This window comes from Miniopterus natalensis, chromosome 13, assembly GCF_054644295.1.
Source record: "Miniopterus natalensis isolate mMinNat1 chromosome 13, mMinNat1.hap1, whole genome shotgun sequence".
Lineage (NCBI taxonomy): Eukaryota > Metazoa > Chordata > Mammalia > Chiroptera > Miniopteridae > Miniopterus > Miniopterus natalensis.
The window spans coordinates 37,546,822-37,567,495 of record NC_142093.1 but is presented as its reverse complement, the minus strand read 5'-3'; the positions used below and the strand labels follow the sequence as shown (position 1 = coordinate 37,567,495).

Genomic DNA, 20,674 nt, shown 5'->3' with positions numbered 1-20,674 from the left:
AAACTTACGGTGGAAGAAACAGTGTCATTTCTTGGCCTTTCCTGGATACATTCACGATGTGATACAGTCTGAGTTACTTTTTCTTATTCATCCTAACAGGGAAACAAAATAGTTCTTCAAAAAGGAAAAAGGCGGCAGGGGAGGGGGGAGGCTAGGGGCACATCACCGAGCCTCTATTAGAAAAAATGAGTGCTTATCAAAAGGAAGGAGAATTAGCACAGATAAAGTAAAACTCTCATGTAAGGCGCTTTACCAGACTGCTTTAAAGACACTTATGGCTTTTAATAAAACTACTCGAAGGATTTGTTAATAAGGCGTTTCTGACCACTCAGGAAACATTCTTTCCCTCTCTTCCACACTTACACGCGAGACTATCAAGACGTGAAAAGGATTAACTGGGTAAAATTGACGCGAAATGTTTTCTTCGGAGCCTCACCACACTCCTCCCGCCAGCTCCTCCGTCCTCCCCGAGCCTAACTTTCTCCCCTCCTCCTGCTTTTCGGGACTCCGTCCCCCACTGTAGTCTGAATTCTCTGGGAAGGGTCATTGCCACCCCAGCGGCTACCGCCTTTCTAAAGGAACAAGTGGGCGTTTCTGAAAAACAAACGCCGCTGCCTTCTGCAAGAGGCGGCCCGGACGGAGAGGAAAGCGCTGAGCGCGGCGGGCGCCGGGAGCGGAGGCGGCCCCGCCCTCGCGGCCCGCGGCTCCCACGCCCCAGGCGGCGGCCGGCCCTGGCTCTCCTCCCCGCCTTCCCAGGCCAGCTCCGGACGGTGCCAACCACCTCCCACCGCAGCGCGGGCCTGCGACTGCCGCCGCGGGGTGACAGCGGAGGGACGCGCCCAGGAGTGGGTCCAAGTCGGTACACTGATGGAAAGATACCCGTCTTGAGGAGCAAACGGATCCCTCTAGCCCAAGGGCTTGCATTTTCCTCTGTGGTGCGCTAGCTGGGCGGTGCTGACACGTTGAGGCCCCTCATCTGCCCCCCCCCCCGAGACTCCCACTCCGGAGCCCAAGCCCCCCCTCCGCCCAGGGGTAGCGCACCCCTCGCGCTTCCTCCCTCCCAGGGAACCCTCGCATTTCCTCTTTCTCCTCCCCGCCCTGCCTTCCCCCCGCCCCCGCCTCCAGCCACATGACAGGAAGGGCTTCGCCACGCAACGTCACCGACGTCCGCGACCCCGCCCCTGCCCTCCCCCGCCCCGCACGCAGGGGGCGGCCGGCGGAGGGGCGAACGTGTCGGCGCGCTGAGCGCTCCCCAACCAGGGCTCTCCTCCACGCCGCGGCGGCCGCCGCCGAGCGCGCGCGGGTTCCCGGATGTGCGGCGCTCGCGGAAGCCCCACCCCCGCCGCCGGCTCCGCGCGCCCCCGCCCTCCGCCCCGCTGCGCGCTGCTTTCCCCTCCCTCTCCCGCCCTCCCCCTTTTTCGTGCCTTGAGGTTGCGGGTCAGCGCGAGCCACTGCAGTGAGTCCGTCACGGCTCCGGCGTGAGCTTGAGCGCGAAGCTGCAGCCCGTGAGCCGCCCGGCCCCGCTCCTCCCTCTCCCACTCCTCTTTGCCTCTCCCCCTTCTCGCCGTCTCCGCTCCCGCTCTCCGGGTCTCTGAATCTCGACCTTAATTTTTCTTCTCCCCCGCCCGCTCCCGCGTGCCCAGTCATCCAGCCGGCGCGGGCCCCGCGGCGCCGCCTCCCCTCCCCCAGCCCGCACCCCCTCCCCCGCGGGCGTCCCGAGGGCCGCAGCCGCCCCAGCCGAGCGCAGCTGGGCCGCCGCCGCCGCCGCCGCTTCCTGCGGGAGCCCGTCTGAGCGCCCACACTCTCCTCCGTCCGAGCGAGCCGCCGACCGCCGAGCAAAATGGTGAGACCTTTGCTTCCCCAATGCACCAGCCCTCCCCCGCTCGCCGCGTCCAGGGGCAGGGGCGGGGGCGGGGGCGAGCCCCGACGACCCGGGTCGGCTTCCCCCGCTGGAAAATTCGAGAGACCCGGCCCGGTGGCGCGACGGGGTTCGAGAGCCCTCAGCGGCCCGGGGGCCGAGGCGGCCGCGGGGGCGTCGGACGGTTGCCTGACAGGACGGCGGGGCCCCCGCGCCCGCCTCCGGGCCTCTGCGGCGCCCCCTCCCTGGCGGCCGCCGGGATTCCGCCTCTGCCTCGACCCCCACGGCGCTCGGGGCCCTCGGCCTGGAGCTGTCCCCTCCTCGCCCCGCATTACTTTTTTTCGGACCCTCGTCCCTGCGGAGCCCCCTTTCACCCCCAGACACTCTCAAGTTCGGGGATATTCCGAAATCCTATGGAAATAAAATGTGACAAATGGCTCTTTATATAAGACCCACTTTCTCCCCAGGGCTGCTCTGTCTCCCACTCACACTCCATTTTCGAGCGGTGAGCCTTGGCAGGAATCCTGCCGCTCACTTCCCCCTTCTCCCGTTGGTGTTTATTTGGCTGCTGGGCGCAGCCTTACGGGGTTTCTCTCGCTGCTGCTTTTCTCTGCGCTGGCGAACCGGAAAGGGCCGAGGTGTATATTCGTGAAAACGCACCCTAACTCGGTCTTTGATAAATGGGGATGCCTGTTTTTTTGCGCTTGCTTCCTGCCAAGGGTCTTTTCGTTTTCTTTGTTACCTCCTGAGTGTCTCTCCCTCTCTCGTGGTGGTTGTTTTTGAATCATGGCGATTTAAATGTGTCTTTCCTTACCCTCGCAGTAATCCCTAGGTAGAATTCGCTGCTGTAGTGTTTCAAACCGACGCTAGGGGTGTGTCTCCCGCCTCTCGCTGCAGCCAAGAAATCAACGACGCCCTTTTAGCCCGTTACGGGCTCTCTCGCTCCGTGGTGGCCGGTGTCGTTTCCTTTTGTAATCAAGAATTGTGTACAGGGTAGCAAAGGTTCGCGGTGCTTTTCCAGGGTATCAGAGATTCGAGTATGTGATTTGGTGGTTCGTGCTTTTTCTAAAAAGTCTTTAAACAACTTGCAGGAGATTTTTAGAATGATGTTGGGTAATCTCTTGCATCCTTTCATTGTATTTCACCTTGGATGTAGCATTTAGGTAGTATTTAAAAAGAGAGGGATGGGTTAGTGAAGAAAATTCTGTTGATTGCGCTCGATTGTTAAACTCGATTTGGTGTGATTGTGCGGGAAGAAAGTGAAATTAGAATATTCAAATAAGTCAACTTTTACTTAAAGTACTGGTCAAGCGATTAAGTTCACTTACCTAGTGTACTTAAAATCCAAATTCGGAGCAGATTTAGTGATTTTGATATGTGTAAGTTTTCCCCTGCCAACTTGGGAGGTATCTCAGAGATGACTTTGGCTCGCGGAGTCACAAAAAATTTAGACTTTTCCAGACTGTTAGAAAAAACAGCTTAGTTCAGAGTCATTCATATACAACTTCCTTATACATGTATTTTACTCGAAGGTCAGGATCTTGAAGATCTTTGTGCACTGCAGTGAATGTTTGTTACCTGTATTTATAAACAGTAAAATTTGAGAAACAATGATCTGTTTGTATATAATATAGCAGAGTGATCTAGTTGGCAAGTAGTTTTTCTTTCTTATCGTATATTCCCCCAGCACCCCCACCTGCCCCCTTTTTTTTTGAACAACGGACTGAATTTGGGAAATCCTCTTTTAGCTCTTAAATTTATCTTCCTGGTATTAAGTGTTTTCTTATATTTTAAAAGTATTTTAAGACTTTTCCACACAATATTGTTTTCTTCCGGGTCATCATTTCTCTCCTTTCACGTTTTCTTTTCAGTATTTATTTTCTCATTACTGGGCTCTTTTTTCAACCATCCTCTCAATAATATCTCAGAACCTACATTGTTTTTTGTGACAGTGGCTTCCCAACTTTAGGATTATTTGGTCTGCTGAATATAGCCCTGGTTTCAGAGTATCTGTAGCTCAGCTCTGCCATATGGGATGTAGATTAACTCCAATGAATTGGGCTTTGGAGTGATCTGGTTCATTTTTCTAGTTAACTGATCACTCATTTCTGAAAATTCTCCCTCTCTTTGGAAAGTCTTTATTATAGCTCTTACTAGGTAATCGTGAGCATATTTACATTTCCATTTTTGTCAACAGATTTTAATTCATGAATTAATATATGATTATTACTGATTAATTCAAGTAAGGGGAAAGTAAAAGGCTTATTAGATTGGATTGAAACTGTCAAGAATCTTTTCTGACAGATATTAATTTTAGTTGCTACCTTAAAACTAGTGTACTTTTTTCCCCTCTGAGAATTAGGTCTTTCAGAACTCCCTTCACCTCTATTTGAGTTTTATTTTTTTATTATTTTCTTAATTCTCACCTGAGGATATTTTTTTTATTGATTTTTATTGGTTTAGAAAAAGAGAGGGGGAGGGAGAGAAACATCGATCTGTTGCCTCTCGTATGCACCCTGACTGGGAATCAAACTCGCAGTTTTTTTTCCTTTGATGTGTGGGATGATGCTCCAACTAACGAGGCACTGGGCCAGGACTCTATTTGAATTTTAAACTGCTGAACATCCAGGTGGAATGGTAATTACGTATATGAATACAAAACAGTGAGTACTGAGCTCCTAGGAATTTTCCCCAAATAATTAATGGTCAGTTGCCCTTGATAAATAAGTAGATGTTACTGAAATAAACATATCTTCACAATTACTTCTAGGTAGGCATTCATAATTTCAGAGTACTTCAATGTTACATGTAAAGAAACGGAAAAAATAAAATAATCAAGTAGAAGTGTGTAGGTCGCTGTGATTGAAAACAGTCTGAGTAATTTTTGAAGGAGTAAATTTTGTAGGGTCATTTTTAGAAACCTGGTTAATTTTCACATATCAGAAATAGTTTTTACTATGTGTTTAGTATAATTTAGAAATATAACCAAGCTTTTTGTATCTGTTATTGGAATGGGTTATGTGAATTTTGTTTTGGATGCATATATGAACATCATGCATAAGTAGTTAGCTATTTCAAATTTTGTTACTTAGGGCAACTATAAATTTTATAAATAATCTTTTTACTTTGTGTGTTTTTAAACTTTTTATTAAAATTATCTCCATGATCTATAAATAGAATTTAAAACACATTTACTGCTGTTTATACTAACTGCACCTAGAGTTGTACACAACATATTCTATCTAGTTCAGATTTTCAGACAAAGAAAGGCTACTTTTTTAAAAAGTCAAGCAACGTATCTTATGGCCAGCAGAATTACAATTCATGTCAGTCATGAGGAGAAAAATTCTCCACTTATGTCCCATAATGGATGAAAAAATTAAAAGGTAAAGAAGGTAAAGAAATTGCCACCAACAAGAGGGACAGACCACTGTGGGAGGATCAGACATCTGTCATAGGTAGTAAGGCAAGCAGTGTAAGGAATACTTTGGGCCCAGAATCTGGGCAAGCAACAGGGATTCAGTCATAACAAATGCTTGCAGATTTTGTCTGTTGTTCACTGGTTATTGTGCTCGGTTGTGGAGGATAGTAAAATGATTAAGGCAGGTTTCCTACCTTCATTTAAGTAGAGAACATTAAGACAGATGCCAGTCAGTGTGAAAAAAAGTTAGCATGAGTGATCATATGAATGAATAATATACACAAAGCCCAGTAGAAAGAAATTGAGGAAGGAGCAAGATCAGTATCATCTGGGGTTAGGGAAAGTTTTATGAAGGAGGTGACAATTGAGCTGGGTCTGAAAAAAATATTAGGATTGCAGTAGGCAGAGTTGGAGGCAGCTAGGAAAAGACTTAAAATCCCGGAGATAGGAACAGGCAACATATTTGGAGTACTGATCCTCAAATTCTGCTGCCTGGACCAACAGCACCAGCATCATCTGGGAACTTGTTAGGCTCTGCACCAGACCATCTGAATCCAAAACTTGGAACGGTGCCAAGTGGTCTAGATTTTTATACATCTTCCAGGTAATTCTGGTACATGCTAAATTTTGAGAGCCACTTTTTATAGAATATCAAGGAAAGTATTTAAATTTTAGTTGAGTGTCTCTTACATTTGCCCTGACTATGCAAACATAAGACACAATTTCCCAGGAACTTAATCAAGTAGGGTAAAAAAACTAAACATGGGTGCTGTAAGAAACACATGTCAGGGGAGAGATTTAATGTAAACTGGGGTGGGGTTGGGGCAGGGAGATGACTCAAATAAAGCTTCTCTGGAAGAGATGGTGTCTGAGCTGAGTTTTAAAACGATGAGTAATTTAGCCAGTGGGAAAGTTGCTCTAGATGAGAGCTTTATGATTAAAGCCGTGCAGGCATGAGATATTCAAGCCTGTTCAACATGGCTGGAGAGTTAGGGGTTTAGGGTAGGAGAAAGAGGTGGTAAGATAAAGTCATGTCCTATGAAGGAGTTTATATTTTTTCCCTAAAGCCAGTGGGAAGCTGTTATTTTTAAGCAGGAGAATGACTTTGTCACACTTGTAGTAGTTTTCCCCCCTATTCCAAGGGGCGTGCTTTCCAAGACTCCCAGTGGATTCCTGAAGTCACAGATAGTATTGAACCCTATATTCATATACTATGTTTTTTCCTATACATACATACCTATGATAAAGTTTAATTTATAAATTAGGCACAATAAGAGATTAATAACAATAACTAATAGTAAAATAGAACAATTATAACAATATACAGTAATAAAAGTTATATGAATGTGATCTCTCATACACACAACCAAGATAGCTACTAAGTGGATAATGGGCGAGTAATGTATATAGTGTGGATACTCTTGGCAAAGGGATGATTCACATCCTAGGCCAGATGGAGTGGGACTGAGAGGTGGTGTGAGATTTCATCATGCTACTTAGAATGGCACCCAACTTAAAACTTAGGAACTGTTTATTTCTGGAATTTTACATTTAATATTTTTGGACTTTGGTTCACCACAGGTAACTGAAACCTTAGAAAGTGAAATGTGGATGAGGGGAGACTACTGTACTTTTTTAGAGAGATCAATTTGATGGCTATGTGGATAATAAAATAAAGTAGATGAATCTGGACATGGGGACCAATTAAGAAATGAGGGTAATTCATGTGAGAAATAAGGACTTGAAAGAATGTAGTAACAGTGCATATGGAGTAGAGGTATGAGACAGACACATTAGGAAGAAGATAGGACTTGGTGACTGTTGGATTATGGGGGAAAATAGGGGTGAATCCTGTTGTAGCTTCTGTCTTGGGTGACTGGATAGATGATAGTGCCATGCATTCAGGAAATATTTATTGAGCATCTACTTCCAGTTCTAGGGATACATGGGAAATGCTAGCCCCTCCGTGAAAAACTTCCAGTTTGCTAGGATGACTGGTTTCATATTTAGTTTTTTCTTACCTTTTGGTAATTAATGTTTAGAATGCTAAACATTTTTAAGTTCAGTAGGAGAGGGTGCTGTGAAATATTAAAGGGCCTGCTGCATAGATACAATGGCCCAGGAGATAGCAGAAGGAACTTGATAGCCTGGATGTAGGAAGAGGCAACATGTTTGAGCAGTGATTCTCAAAACATTGATCCTGAATTAGCATCAGCATCAATGGGTATTGTTAGAAATACACATTGTCTGCCAAGAAGATACAGGACATTGAAATTTGGGAGGTTGATGATGATTTCTGTTTTGTTTGGACATGTTGAATTTAAAGTAATCATGGGTCATCTGGGTAGATATGGCCAACAGGTAATTGGCTATATCTGGACCTCAGATGAGAAATCTGGGTTTGCATTAGGGATTTGAGCATTGTTTTTGTATTTGTACTAGGTAGTAGTTGAAACCATGAAACTGGATGAAATCCTATAGAGAAGAAAGAATATAAAATGAGAAGAGTGCAAACCTTGAAGAACATTGCATTAAAGAGTCAGGTAGAGGAGGAACCTGTGATGTTATCAGAGTAAGTAGCTAGGGGGATGGTTGGGAAATTAGCAGAGCGATGTCAGATCTGAAGGAATCAGCAGTGTCTAGATATTGCAGAGATTAGGAAAGAGGAGAACTTAAAGTGTCTGTAGGAGGGATCAGGCCACTTTGGGAACAGTACAAAAAACCCACAGCATTTTGTACTGGCAGCAAGGAAAGCCAGGATGCAGTGCATTGAGGAATGGGTGGGGGCCAAACACTGAGTATAAACTGTTCTTTGAAGCTTTGACTACTAGGAGGGAAGATGAAAGCTACAGAATTTAGGCACCAAGCCAGGAAATAAGGTGCAGTTGAAGATTCAAAGGGTTTAAGACGGAATTATTGATAGTTTGAGCAAGGAGGTAGGAAGGCATATGACTGTCCTTAGACAAGAGGAGAGATTTCTCTCATCTGTTAACGTGAGAGGGAAGGGAAGAAAAAATCCCTGAAGGCTATTATAGAGGTCATCATCTTTAAGACTAACTCAGTTACGTTCTGGGTAATGAAAAAGATTTTAAGGGGATGTAAACTGAGAATGCAGAGGCCTTGTCTTTGTCTTCTCATTGTTATATTCCAAATACTTGGTATATAATAGACGTTAAGTAGTGTTTGAAGGAGGACTATGTGAATGAGTAAGTGGAACAAAGGAGCAAGTGCAGATGAGACAGTGGTGGCAGTGAGTGTCAGTTATTTTTTTTGAGACATTCATGAAGAGAATGGTTTACAGTGAGGTAAGTTCTTTTTAGGATAGATGTCGGTATTCTTTAGCATTAGAAGAGAAGCCAGGAGAGGGAGCTGGAGCTGTAAAGAGGGTGGTTAATGGACTGAGCCCTAGAAGTGGTAGAAAGAAGAGGGATAAAAGGAAAGGAGGGACATCAAAAAAGGGGGGAGGAATCAGGGTGAGGAGAGGAGGCCAGGGCAACAGATACATTTTAATGGAGTTCATACCAGGTGGCCTAAATCGTCTCAGTAACTTGAGATAGTTTGAGGCAAGATTATCTGCTGAAGTTGAGATTGAGGCTGAGGCAAATGGGGTGAGATTGAGGGTGAGGAGTATGGAAAAGGATTATAATATCAGTTTGGGGGGATTTGGTAGGCAGTTAACAGGGTATTAAGTAAATATTACTAAAGAGTAGGTGGACCCAGGAGAGGACAACAGTGGGTCAGTGACCTCAGAAATGAATCTGGGAAACAGGAGTTTTAGCAAGAAAAGAGCTTACTGCTCTCTCAGTCTTTGTTTTAGTAACTTCTGATCAAGTTACATGGGTCTAAAAGGAACCATTTTCTGAGTTCATGTTTTAGGTAAGGGAACATATAATTGTAGATTGATATTGTTTAAAAAAATGTTTAAATTCTTTAGATACTATTAATTCATTTGTTTAAAAATTAAACCACACTGAAAGGTATAAAATGGAAAGTAAATCTTTCCTAATCACCCTTTCCTCTTGTATTGACCACTGTTGTGTTTCTTGTATGTTCTTTCCAAGAGGGAGTTTTTTTCTTCCATTTAAAAAAAATCTATGCTAGTGTATGGATTTATTAACTTTTCTATAATTTAGTTTTTATTAAAAAGATTACAAAGATCAGACTTGGAGATTTTAATACCACCATGCTCTAGTTTACTCATTACAATCAGTTTACTTCAAGGTTTTTAATTGTATTTCAGATGTAAACATTGAGTCAAAAACAGTTCAGCATACTTTTTCTAATCAGGTAACAATTTCATAATGATTGATTTTGGTACTTTAAAAAGTGTCTGAGCTGTGATAGTATTCTTATGAAATTACTCTTACGGACAGTAATATTTTACTAGAACATTGTGCTTCTTCCACTTACCATCTTATTAAGCATTAACTACATGGATAACAATTCCTTAAATTAAAAAGAAAATAATCTCAAGTGTAGTGGATAAAGCATCTGTTTTATTTCAAGCTTGCCAAATTAAAAATTCTACCTCACTTTTACACTTCCAAATAAACCTTTTCATCAACAGCCCTACAACTAAACTACTCTCCCTTTCTGAGTTTTCTTCTGGGACTTCCTCTTTGTGGTCATGAGTTTGACAGTATAATTAAAACTAATGTAGAGATCTGGCACAGGAATAAAATTTTGAAATGAAATGTGACTAATATATGTTTACTGGTTTGTTTTTGGTTTTTATAGTCTTGTTCTAGAAAAATATTTAAAACATTTGAATATTTCTATACAAAATCCTTTAAAATTTAGCACTGATAATTCAGCAAGTTATAGGTTTTAATAGGTTCCTTCTGCATTTTTGTTTTGTTTTGTTAGTTACATCCCTTTCTCAAGACTATCATAAGGAGGGCCATGTTAATAGCCCTATTGCTATACCAAAAAACATTTCTGTAAGTGAAATACTACTTTGACTTGTTTTTCTGGTAGCATTATTAAGTTCATTTGTGCTATAGCTAGGTCTCTTTTGTCTTTTGTAACCAATACAGACTATTTTCATTTGTATGTTAGTTTTAGGCATGCATTTTAACAACTGGCCACAAGAAAATGAAGCATAGCAACCTACAGAAGGATCGTACCTTTACCATTAGTCTTATAAGAGCTATTAGCATTTTTTTAAATTGATTTTTAGAGAGAGGAAAGGAGAAGGGGGGAGAGAGAAACACTGATGTGAGAGGCATGGATAGGCTGCCTTCCGCACACCTCCTGCTGGGGACTGAGCCCCCAACTCAGGCATGTGACCTGACTGAGAATCGAACCTGCAGCCTTTCAGGGCACAGGGTGACACCTAACCAACTGAGCTACACTGACCAGGGCACATTAGCATTTTTACTTATTTATTTAAAAAAATTTTTTTTGGCCTGCCTATGAAGTTTTTTTTTTTCTTTGTTTAATCCCCTCACCTTTTCCACCCAGCCCTTCAACCCCCCCCTCCTCTCTGACAGCTGGCAGCCTGTTTTCTGTATGTATAAGTCTGTTTCTATTTTGTTAGTTTATTTTACTAATTCATTAGATTTTGCATATAAGTGAAATCATATGGTATTAGTCTTTCTCTGATTGGCTTATTTCACTTAGCATAATACTTTCCCCTTTTTATTTATTTTTAATCTGCCTAGTTGTGGGGATGATTTTCTTTTATATCCTCTTGAGTATGCTGCCACAAGCAGTGTCCTTTTATAGGCATGAAATAAGCCGGCATCCTTGAGTATTATTTACTTGTAAGGTACTCATTAATAAAAATTAGAATGTCAGGAAAAACAAGTACTAATAGGTAATAAGTGAAATCTGTGATTTTATATTTTCCTAACAAATATAATTTTGTGATTATTAACTATAATAATCTTTATCAAGTAAATAGTGAATTTATGTATAGGTAAACTTCACCTCTGCCTTCTAGTGAATTTATGTACAAGTAAGCTTCTCTTCTGCCTTCCTGTCTGGTTGTCACTGTCTCTTTACCTTTACCATCGTACTTCTTGACTTTTATCTCTGTTGCTCTTTTTCTTGTTTTACAGTCTACTGCAGTCTAGATCTATGATGTCCAATTCAGTATTCAGTAGCTACTTATGGCTATTTAAGTTTAATTAAATGGAATTAAAATGAATTAAAATCAAATAAGAATATAAGTTCAGTTCTTCAGTCACAACAGCTACATTACAAATGCTCAGTAGCAACTTATGGCTAGTGGTTACTGCCTTAAGGTAGATATAGAATATTGCCATTGTTGTATGCATCTGCATTTTACTGAAACTTCTTATATTGGCAGTAATCTTATAAACCAGCATGAGATTCGGAGTTGGAAAGATTTTAATTTAGATTCTGATTCTGCCATTTATTAGCTATATGACTGTGAATAAGTACCATAAACTTCCTAGGCATTATTTAGTACATTGTAAATGGGGATAACATCATCTCAGATTGTGGTGACATTGGTGTCTGGAAATCTAGTAGGTAATCATTAAATACATTTGGTTCTTTATTGTTCTTCTTTGAAATGTTGGACATTGATGGGAACTCTTGAAATTTTCTCCTCTTTTGGCTTCTAGGCCGTTTTAAATATGACTATTGCTTTTGCACCTAAAATTCCATATATTATGAAACTAAAATACTTAACATAGCCTGTAGACTCCATAAGTTCTACCTGTTGTTTACTTCAGCTTCTTCTACATGTTCCTGCTTTCTCTCTATACTCTAGCCACTATGTTTTTCTGTTTATTCTACCACTAGAGCCTTTTGCACAGGCTGTGTTGGAGTGCCTCAAAAGTCCCTCAAATAAGTGACGACTGAGCCTCCCACCCCTACACCATGTTAGGCTGTGTTCCTATGTGCCTTTTTATGTTTTCTTTGTAGCACATGATTAATTAGTTCTGTGGATGTTTGGTTGCTTTCTGTCTTCCCATTGTTTAATGTGAGCTCCCTGAGAGTGGATATTTATCTAAATAAGGGTATCTGTAAGAAACCAAACTCAGCGTAACTAAAACTACATTAATTATTGCCTTCTTCCTCATGCTTCATCATTTCCTAGTTTTTCTTAATGGAAACCCTATCTATCCATTCACTTCTCTCTGGAAACCTGGTGTTCCTTTTTCTCCCTTTTACTACTACCTGAGTCTTCAGCAGTTATCAGTTGCAGTCTGTACTTTAGATAAAAGAGTAAAACATAGAGACCGGGCTTGTCTGGTGTCGAGGTGGGAGGCTCAGTCATTTACTTAAGGAACTTCTTAGGCATTCCAGTCTGGCTCACATACTATTGATAAAGAAGAAAATGTATTTATAATGTTCCCAGCATATTAGTGCTCCATGCTGTGAAGTCGTGGCAGTTGAGTCCAAAATAACACTAGCACAGTTGAAAGCAGTGCAGTGAAGAATGCAGTACTGTATACTATCCATATAGCCCACATTCTTTCTCTTGACTCAGTTTTGGAAGAACTGAGTCAAGTGTTGGAAGAATTTATTTCACAATTCCCCCAGATGTTTGTGCATTTTTCCTTTGTTTTCAAAACTTAGCTTGAAATACACTGTATACTTTTTTCTATTACTTTCATCTGTACCTTTAAAAAGTTCAATACTTAGTATATCTTTATGTTAATATGTTTATTAGGATTTGTGTTGATTTTGTTAGTACTCTGGTTACAGAGTTGCATAGGTTTTGAATATCTGCTTCCAACTCTTTTCCTTAAGCCATGTTATTTTTAATGTGTAGTGTTAAGAACAAGAAGTTTTTTCAGGAACATAAGTATCATGTTATAGCAAAACATGTCCTTTCATTTCTGTGCCAAATGCCTCTTGAATCAGCTTCTTCATCTCCATTGCCACTGGCATTGTTGTCGTTCCATTTATTTCTCTTAACCTACTTAATACCTTGCTCTTTTTGCCCCCAGTTTCTTCCATCCTCATTCTGTCCTTGGTATTGCCACCAGAGTTTTTCTTCTGAAGAGGAAACCAAGTGTCACTACCTTATTTAAAAGTCAGTGCTACATCTTCTAGAATTAAAAATATAAACTCCTTTCATGGCACTCATGTTCTCATCCTTATTTCTGGCCATCCTTATGCTATATCCAAGTCAGGTCTCTTGGTTCATTGTAGTCTCTCATGGAATTTAAATGTAAATGCTAGGTGGGTGAGTAGGCTTTTGTCCTACTGGCTTGGGAAGCTCAACAGAGGTGAAACTGAGTTAAGTTACATTTATCGTCATTGCTGGAGGAAAAAATGACAAAACTGAAGCTGCCATACTTCAAGCACATGGTATGAATGCAGAGTTTTTGGAAAAGATAGTAATACTGGGAAAAATAGAAGGCATAAGGAAAAGATGATGACCAAATATGAGACGGATTTATTACGTGAAAGCAGCCATAGGCATGAGTGTGTAGTAGAGCTATTATAAAGTGTTCGATGTCTTCTGGTCACTCTGCTTGCCCAGTTTGAACTTAACATGTAGCCACTATTTGGGCATTTTATTATTTTTTCTAGTTATTTTACTCATTAGGATAGAGTTGTGTAATGTCAAAGTTATTTAAGTGCTGAAAGAATACCATAATCATTTTGTTGTTGATTATGTTACTTTCAGTGAATTTTTTTGATACTATGAGATATAATATGTTTTGATGGAACAAGTATGGAATGTAAAGTTGGGAGATCTATATTAGAGTATTCTGCATCTGTAAAATGGCCATAAGGCTGCCTGATTTAGAGTTCTTGTGGGTATTGGGTAAGGTAAATTACCTAAGATGTTTGATAAAGTGCAAAATGCTGTTTAAATTTTTGAAAATAAAACTACTAAAAAATACACTAGTATGCATTATTCATGCGAGATCTAGGTTTCATATACTTCATTCTAATTTTTGTGCAGCTTATGAAGTAGAAAATATATCAGATTGTTTTGGTATACAAGTAACAGAATATCCATCCAAAAGTCATCCAAAAATAAGGAATACGTTATTTCACAAATTAAGAAGCCCAGGGCCAGAGTTGGTTCAGCTGTCCATCATTTTCATCAAGGATGTAGGTTTCGGTTTACTTTAAAGCTGGGCATATCAGGAGAGTTGCCACAATTTCAATTTTATATACCAACATCTGTCTGAAGGAGAGCAGGGATCACTTTTTCAAGTTTCTCTTTTTATTAGAGAGGAAGAATTTTCTTAAAAGTCTAATAGCAGGTTTTTGAAAATATTTATTTTTATTGATTTCAGACAGAGGAAGGGGAGAGGGAGAAACATGAATTGGCTGCCTTCTGCACGCCCCCCACTGGGGATCCAGCCTGAAACCCGGGCATGTGTCCTGCATGGGAATCGAACCAGGGACCTCCTAGTGCATGGGACAACGATCAACCAACTGAGCCACACTGGTGGAGCTCATAGCAGGTTTTTTCCTTAGGTCCCATTGTAGTCTTCATGTGTTCTGGCATATCAGAAAAAGATCAAGTTCCTTACTCTGGCAGTTAAGTTGTTTTTTGGGGTTTTTTTTCCTTCTTTTTTTCAGTTTTATTGAGAAATAATTGACATACATTAGCATGTCATACAGCATGATGGTTTGATTACCACAATAGGTTCTGTTAAAATATGTCATTTCATATAGCTACAATAAAAAGAGAAAAAAGGAGAAAAGGAAAGAAAAGAAAAGAAAAGAGAAAAGAAAAAGGTTTTCCTGTGATGAGAACTCTTTAAGGTTTATTCTCTTTCCTATATATCATACAGCAGTGTTAACTATGGTCATGTGTACATTACATCCCTAGTACTTATTTTATCTTATAGCTGGAAGTTTATACCTTTTGACCACCTTCCTCCAAGGCAGTTCTTAAAAACTGGCTCTAGCTTACCAGAGGTTAGGCCTTATAGTAGTAAAAATAACCTCTTCAACATTTTATTTCATATTCTGAACAATATTTTATTTGGTGCTCTGATGGGATTGTAGGCAGTGAAAATTATATTTGGCTTCTGGTTATACTGCACCCCTTTCCTCACCAGTACATAGCTATTACCTATGTATCGTCAGCCTTTTCACAAAAGTAATTTCTGTACCTAGTTTACCATAACCAAAATTCTGCTTCCTTCCGAAGGATATCATCTACCTGGTAGCCCCTTCAAGTGAAGGAAGGCTGGCTGCTCATTTTAAGTTAGGAGTGGGTGGGAGTTGTTGGCATTATGTTCAACCAGGAGTTGGGAAACTTTTTCTGTAAAGGGCCAGATAATAAATATTTTAGGCTTTTTGGGCCGTACAGTCTTTTGCAAATTCTCACCTCTGGCATTGTAGCTTGAAGCAGCTATAGACAGTACATAATTAAATAAGCATGGCTGTGTTCCAATAAAACTTAATTTACAAACACAGGTGGCAAATTGTTTCTAAAAGCACAAACAACAAAAGATAAAAGATAAATTAAACATCACCAAAATTAACAACTTTAAGTGCTTCAAAGGATACCAAGAGAAGGAAAAAACCCACAGGATGGGAGAAAATTTTTGTAAATCATAGATCTGATAAAGACTTCTATCCAGAATATATAAAGAATTCTTATGACTCAGTAACAACGACACACCCAACTAAAAAATGGGTAAAGGGTCTAAGTAGACATTTCTCCAGAGAAGATAAACTGAAAAGATGCTCAACAAATCAAAGCCACATGAGATACCACTTTACACCCACTGGCATGGCTATAATAAAAAAGGCCAGGTAAGTGTTGGTGAGTATGTAGAGAAATCAGAGCCCTCATAACATTACTGGGGGGGACTGTAAATGTTGTAGTTGTGTTAAAAAACAGTTCTCAAAATGTTAAACATAGAGTTACCATATGTCTTAGTAATTCCATTCCTAAGCAGTGTATACCCACAAGAAATGAAATAAAAAAACTTGTATGTGAATATTCATAATAGCATTATTCTTAATAGCCAAAAAAAGAAAAAAGAAACAGTCTATCAGCTGATGAATGGATAAGTAAAATGTGCTATATCCATACAAGGAAATATTATTTGGCAGTAAAAGTATTGATTCTTACCGCTACAGAGATGAACCTTGAAGATACTCTGCTAGGTAAAAGAAGCCAGTTACAGAGGAGCACACACTGGATGATTCCATTTATATGTAATGTCCAGAATAGGCAAATATAGAGACAGAAAGATTACTGGTTGTCTAGGATTGGAGTGAGGAAGGGAAGTGGGCAATGACTGCCAGTGGATGCGGCTTTCTTTTTGGGATGATGAAAATGCTCTAAGTCTGATTGTGGTAATGGCTGCACAACTCGGGATGTAACTCACAGCATGATGACTATAGTTAATGATACTATATTGCATATCTAAAAGTTGCTAAGAGAGTAAGTCTTAAAAGTTTTCATCACAAAAAAAATTTGTAACTATGGTAACATGTTAATTGTAATTATTGTGGTGATCATTTTGCAATATATACAAATACTGAATCATGCTGTACACTGGAAACTAATATTATATGTCAGTTATATCTCAATTAAAAAATATATATACTTAGGAAAAACCAAGAAGTACTAGGCCCGAATTGACCTGGGGCCATAGTTTGCTGGCCCCCCTCCCCCAATAGATTATCACTTATTAGCTCTTATACAGTCATTCCCTTCTATCTCTCTGTACCTTTCTGTATTTCTTCTCGCTGTTATCTAACATCTTTCTGGATACTCTGGTTTTTCATTCAGAATTTAGGTTCCTGTGTCACATTTTCCCACTAGGTTCCACCGTCACTTTAAGTCATTATGTACATCCTTGTTATAGGGTTCCTTGACCTTCTCTGTTTTACTAACCCATACTTTCTCTCTACTTCCACTATTTCTGTGGCGATAGTCAAGATGGTTTCTTACCATCATCCAGAACTGTCCCACTGGTGCTAGGACTTTATTTTCTCTCTTTTGAGATTATTTTCTCAATTATAATGATTTAAAATGCTATGTTGGTAGAATTTTCTGTTTTGTTTTGGGAGTATATGTGTTTTTAAATTAAAATATAGTACCAGGTTATCATTGCTCTCTATAGGAAGTTGTTGAGTAATTTTCATGTAATAATATTTTACATTTTCCATCCCTTTACTACTACTCTTAGCTGTCTCCACTTGTCTCACATCCTCTTGCTGTCATGCTTTTGTGATTGTGACTACTGTGTTAAATATATGAACAACACATTTTAAATTGTTATGCCAGTGTGAGTTGGCAGTGATGAGCCACTTGAATTTGATTGTTCTGAGATGAAAAGAAAATGGTTACTGTACCTTATTGCTTTTCTTGTATAATATAGAAAGGGTGTGGCTATATGATATATTATTGGTAAGAATACCATGGGAATTATATTAGCGCGAATTCAAATTTGGTCTTTGCCACTACCAGCTGTGCAGCCTTGTGCAAGCTGCTTAATTAAACATAGCACCCGTTTATGCAGAAGATTGTTTAGAGGGTAAATGAGATCATGTATGTAAAGAGTCTCCAGCGCAGGATGTTTTTTTATTTTCTTGTATTCAGTAAGTTTTCCTTTGTTCTGTTCATATTTGTATTCACAAAGCTAACTTTTAAAGATTACTTCCTATATCAGTTTTTACCTTTTAAAAAAATCCATTAGAGCTTGACAAAGTAACAACATTTATTGTATTGCATACTTAGTTTGAACTAAAGTAAAGTAGCTACTGAAATTTAAATTAGTACATCTGAAATGTCTGAAGGATTTGAGGACTTTATATAAAGAATTGAATTAATTTGAAGAAAAGTAATTTTATTGTTAGAATAAAACCAGATGAAAAGAGCCAGCAGGTGTTTTATGTATACATATATATTTTAAAAGCTAAATTTTACTTTTAATAAAGTTTTTGTCGTATATCTGTTGCTTCTTGAAATATTTTGTACCTTTGGGAATGAAATCTTATTAAATCCTTCGCTTTATTAATTGCTTAAATTGTATTAAGCGTGTTTGTAAGATATCATCTTTAACCTTTTTGGACAAATTCTCTTTTAAGAGTTTTCTTAAATGTTACAGCCTCATTCCTGGGAAAATTGTGGGTTGGCATAAAGAAAATGGTTAATTGGCAAATGAACTACGTATAAAGTTCATATACCAGTTGTTTGGGACTCAAACATTTTTCCAAAGAAATAACAAAAAGGAATAACGATTTACAAAAGCATATTTCATTGATAATTCAAAATATTTTTAAGTATTTCTGTGTGTTATGTAGTGAAGAATAATTGTAGTTTAAAAAAATGCTTTGCTGTCATTGGAGCTTGCAGTGTAGTAAGGTAATCATAATGGGAAACTGATTCCATATCTGGAAACAACTCTTTGCTTTTAACTTATATACATCCTTGTTTTATTGTTCCTTGTTAAGATTGAATCTTAAGCCTAGTTAAGATAGAATATTGTTATAGCTACAGTAGTTGGGTGACTACTCAGAAAATATTTTTCTCTGACAGACCCAGAATAATGTGGCACATCTTTGTGTGTTCATTAAATAAGGAAGTCCTTACAACTGTATGTTAATAGTGAATTGGCTGATCATCTAAAAATTTCATCCCTTAAGGTCATATTAAAGATAGTTTTGTAGGGCTAGTGTTGTTAAGTTACTCTTAGTATAGCAATCTACATAACCTAGAGTTGTTATTGATCAGATTAAAGTTATACCTTTTAATAATATGACTTAATTAAAAGAGAGTAATTATTTTGTCCCCTTTGTGACTGAATTCCTTCCTGCTTGAACTTTTTCCTTAAATGATTTCTAAAACCATATTAGAATATGAACCATAATAGAACCAAAGTAATATGTTTTTTTATAGTATAAGAAAACATTATAGAAAAATATAGATCATGATAAAGCCGTAATAGAATATTAAACTACTAGACTATCACCATATTCTACTGATTCTCTTCCTGTATTTAATCATTCACTTTGTTTATGGTGAATTTCTCTTGTATTTTCTACTATTTTTTATTTCATTTTCTATTTTTTATGAACTGACTCTTCCTTGAGTAGTGAAGGCTACCCATCTGTATGTCGACCATTTCCAAAATCGTATCTTTAGTATGATCTTTCCCTTGAGTGCAGGTTCTGAACTTGCTGATATGTCTACCTGTATGTCCACAGATGCCTACAGTTTTAAAATTGTATGTTTGAGGAACCGGAGAAAATGCACTGTTTATTACTTGATTATGCCTTAGCATATTGCAGTGCACTTAGATGGGCATTCCCCCTTCTCCTTCTCACTAATAGTTCTGTAAAAGGGTATAAATAGCAGGCTCTCACCCTTTTGACATGCAGAAAAATGCTTCAGAATATTAATAAGCAATGTAAAGATACAAATTCACATAGTAAAAATATTTAGACGGCAGTAAAAATCAGGTGCGCTTAAAATTAATCATAATTTAAAATAAGAGATGATAAATTAAAATTAAATGCTACATTAAAATTAAGATGCTACATTAAAATTAAGAACTTTTCTTCATCAGGTGATACCATTAGCCATTCACAATTAAAAGGACCTATGGCTCCTTGGAGAAATAGCTGATCTCAGGACTGGAGCAGAGAAAGTACAATGTCTGCTTGGAACATTTTGTGCCAGAACATAATGAGAGCCCAGAGAATGATGAGGACATGGTAAAAGGACACAGGAACCAGACTGAAGGGGAAGAATTCCCTCTGGCCAAATATGGGACAATATAAGCATCAAATTTGATAATGATAAAAGATTATAAGCCATTAAAATAAAATCTATGAATCCACACTGAAATAATACAGAAATGGAGGAGAAAGGAAGCCTTTTCCTACAGGAGAAAGCCAAATAATACATGTTGAAGGAATGACAGAATTAGAAAACTACCATATGGCAATTGTATGAGTTAACCTGTTGCTCCAGAACAAATTACCCCAAAGTGGTAGTGGCTTAGAATAACACACATTATTTCACAGTTCTTGTGACAGGGCTTAGTTGGGTTCTCTGCTTCATGGTTTATCAGAAAACGGAAATCAAGGTTTCAGCCTGGGTCTGGGTATCATGAAGGTTTGATTGGGTGATTGGGGGAAGACCCACTTCCTCATTCATTGATTGATGGCGGCATTCAGTTTCCTGTGGTCTCTTGGCTGCAGGCCACCCTCAATTTCTTGCTATGTTAGCTTCATTAAAGCATGTAAGCTGAGAAAGCTATAGAAAGCTACTCTTGGCAAGATAGAATTCAGTGTTTTGAAACCTAGTTACAGAAGTGCTATCCCTTATTATTGTCATGTTCATTTGGTTAAAGTTAATGCTACTAGTAATGTAAAAATCAACATTACCTGCCACCTGATATCTGGAGGGTATAATTGAATCTAATCATGAGGAAGTATCAGGCAAATCTATTGAGAGACAGTCTACAAATAACTGG

General features: G+C 39.3%; 1 protein-coding gene across 1 annotated transcript in view; it reads left to right on the top strand.

Annotated features, from left to right (window-relative positions):
* Window positions 1-1,792: 1,792 nt before the first annotated feature.
* Window positions 1,793-20,674, top strand: part of PPP3R1 (protein phosphatase 3 regulatory subunit B, alpha) — a 53,937-nt gene continuing 35,055 nt past the window's right edge. The window contains exon 1 of the mRNA XM_087823604.1: window positions 1,793-1,843. Coding sequence (XP_087679730.1) covers window positions 1,841-1,843 — 3 coding nt within the window. The 5' untranslated portion in view covers window positions 1,793-1,840. The remainder of the gene's footprint in view (window positions 1,844-20,674) is intronic.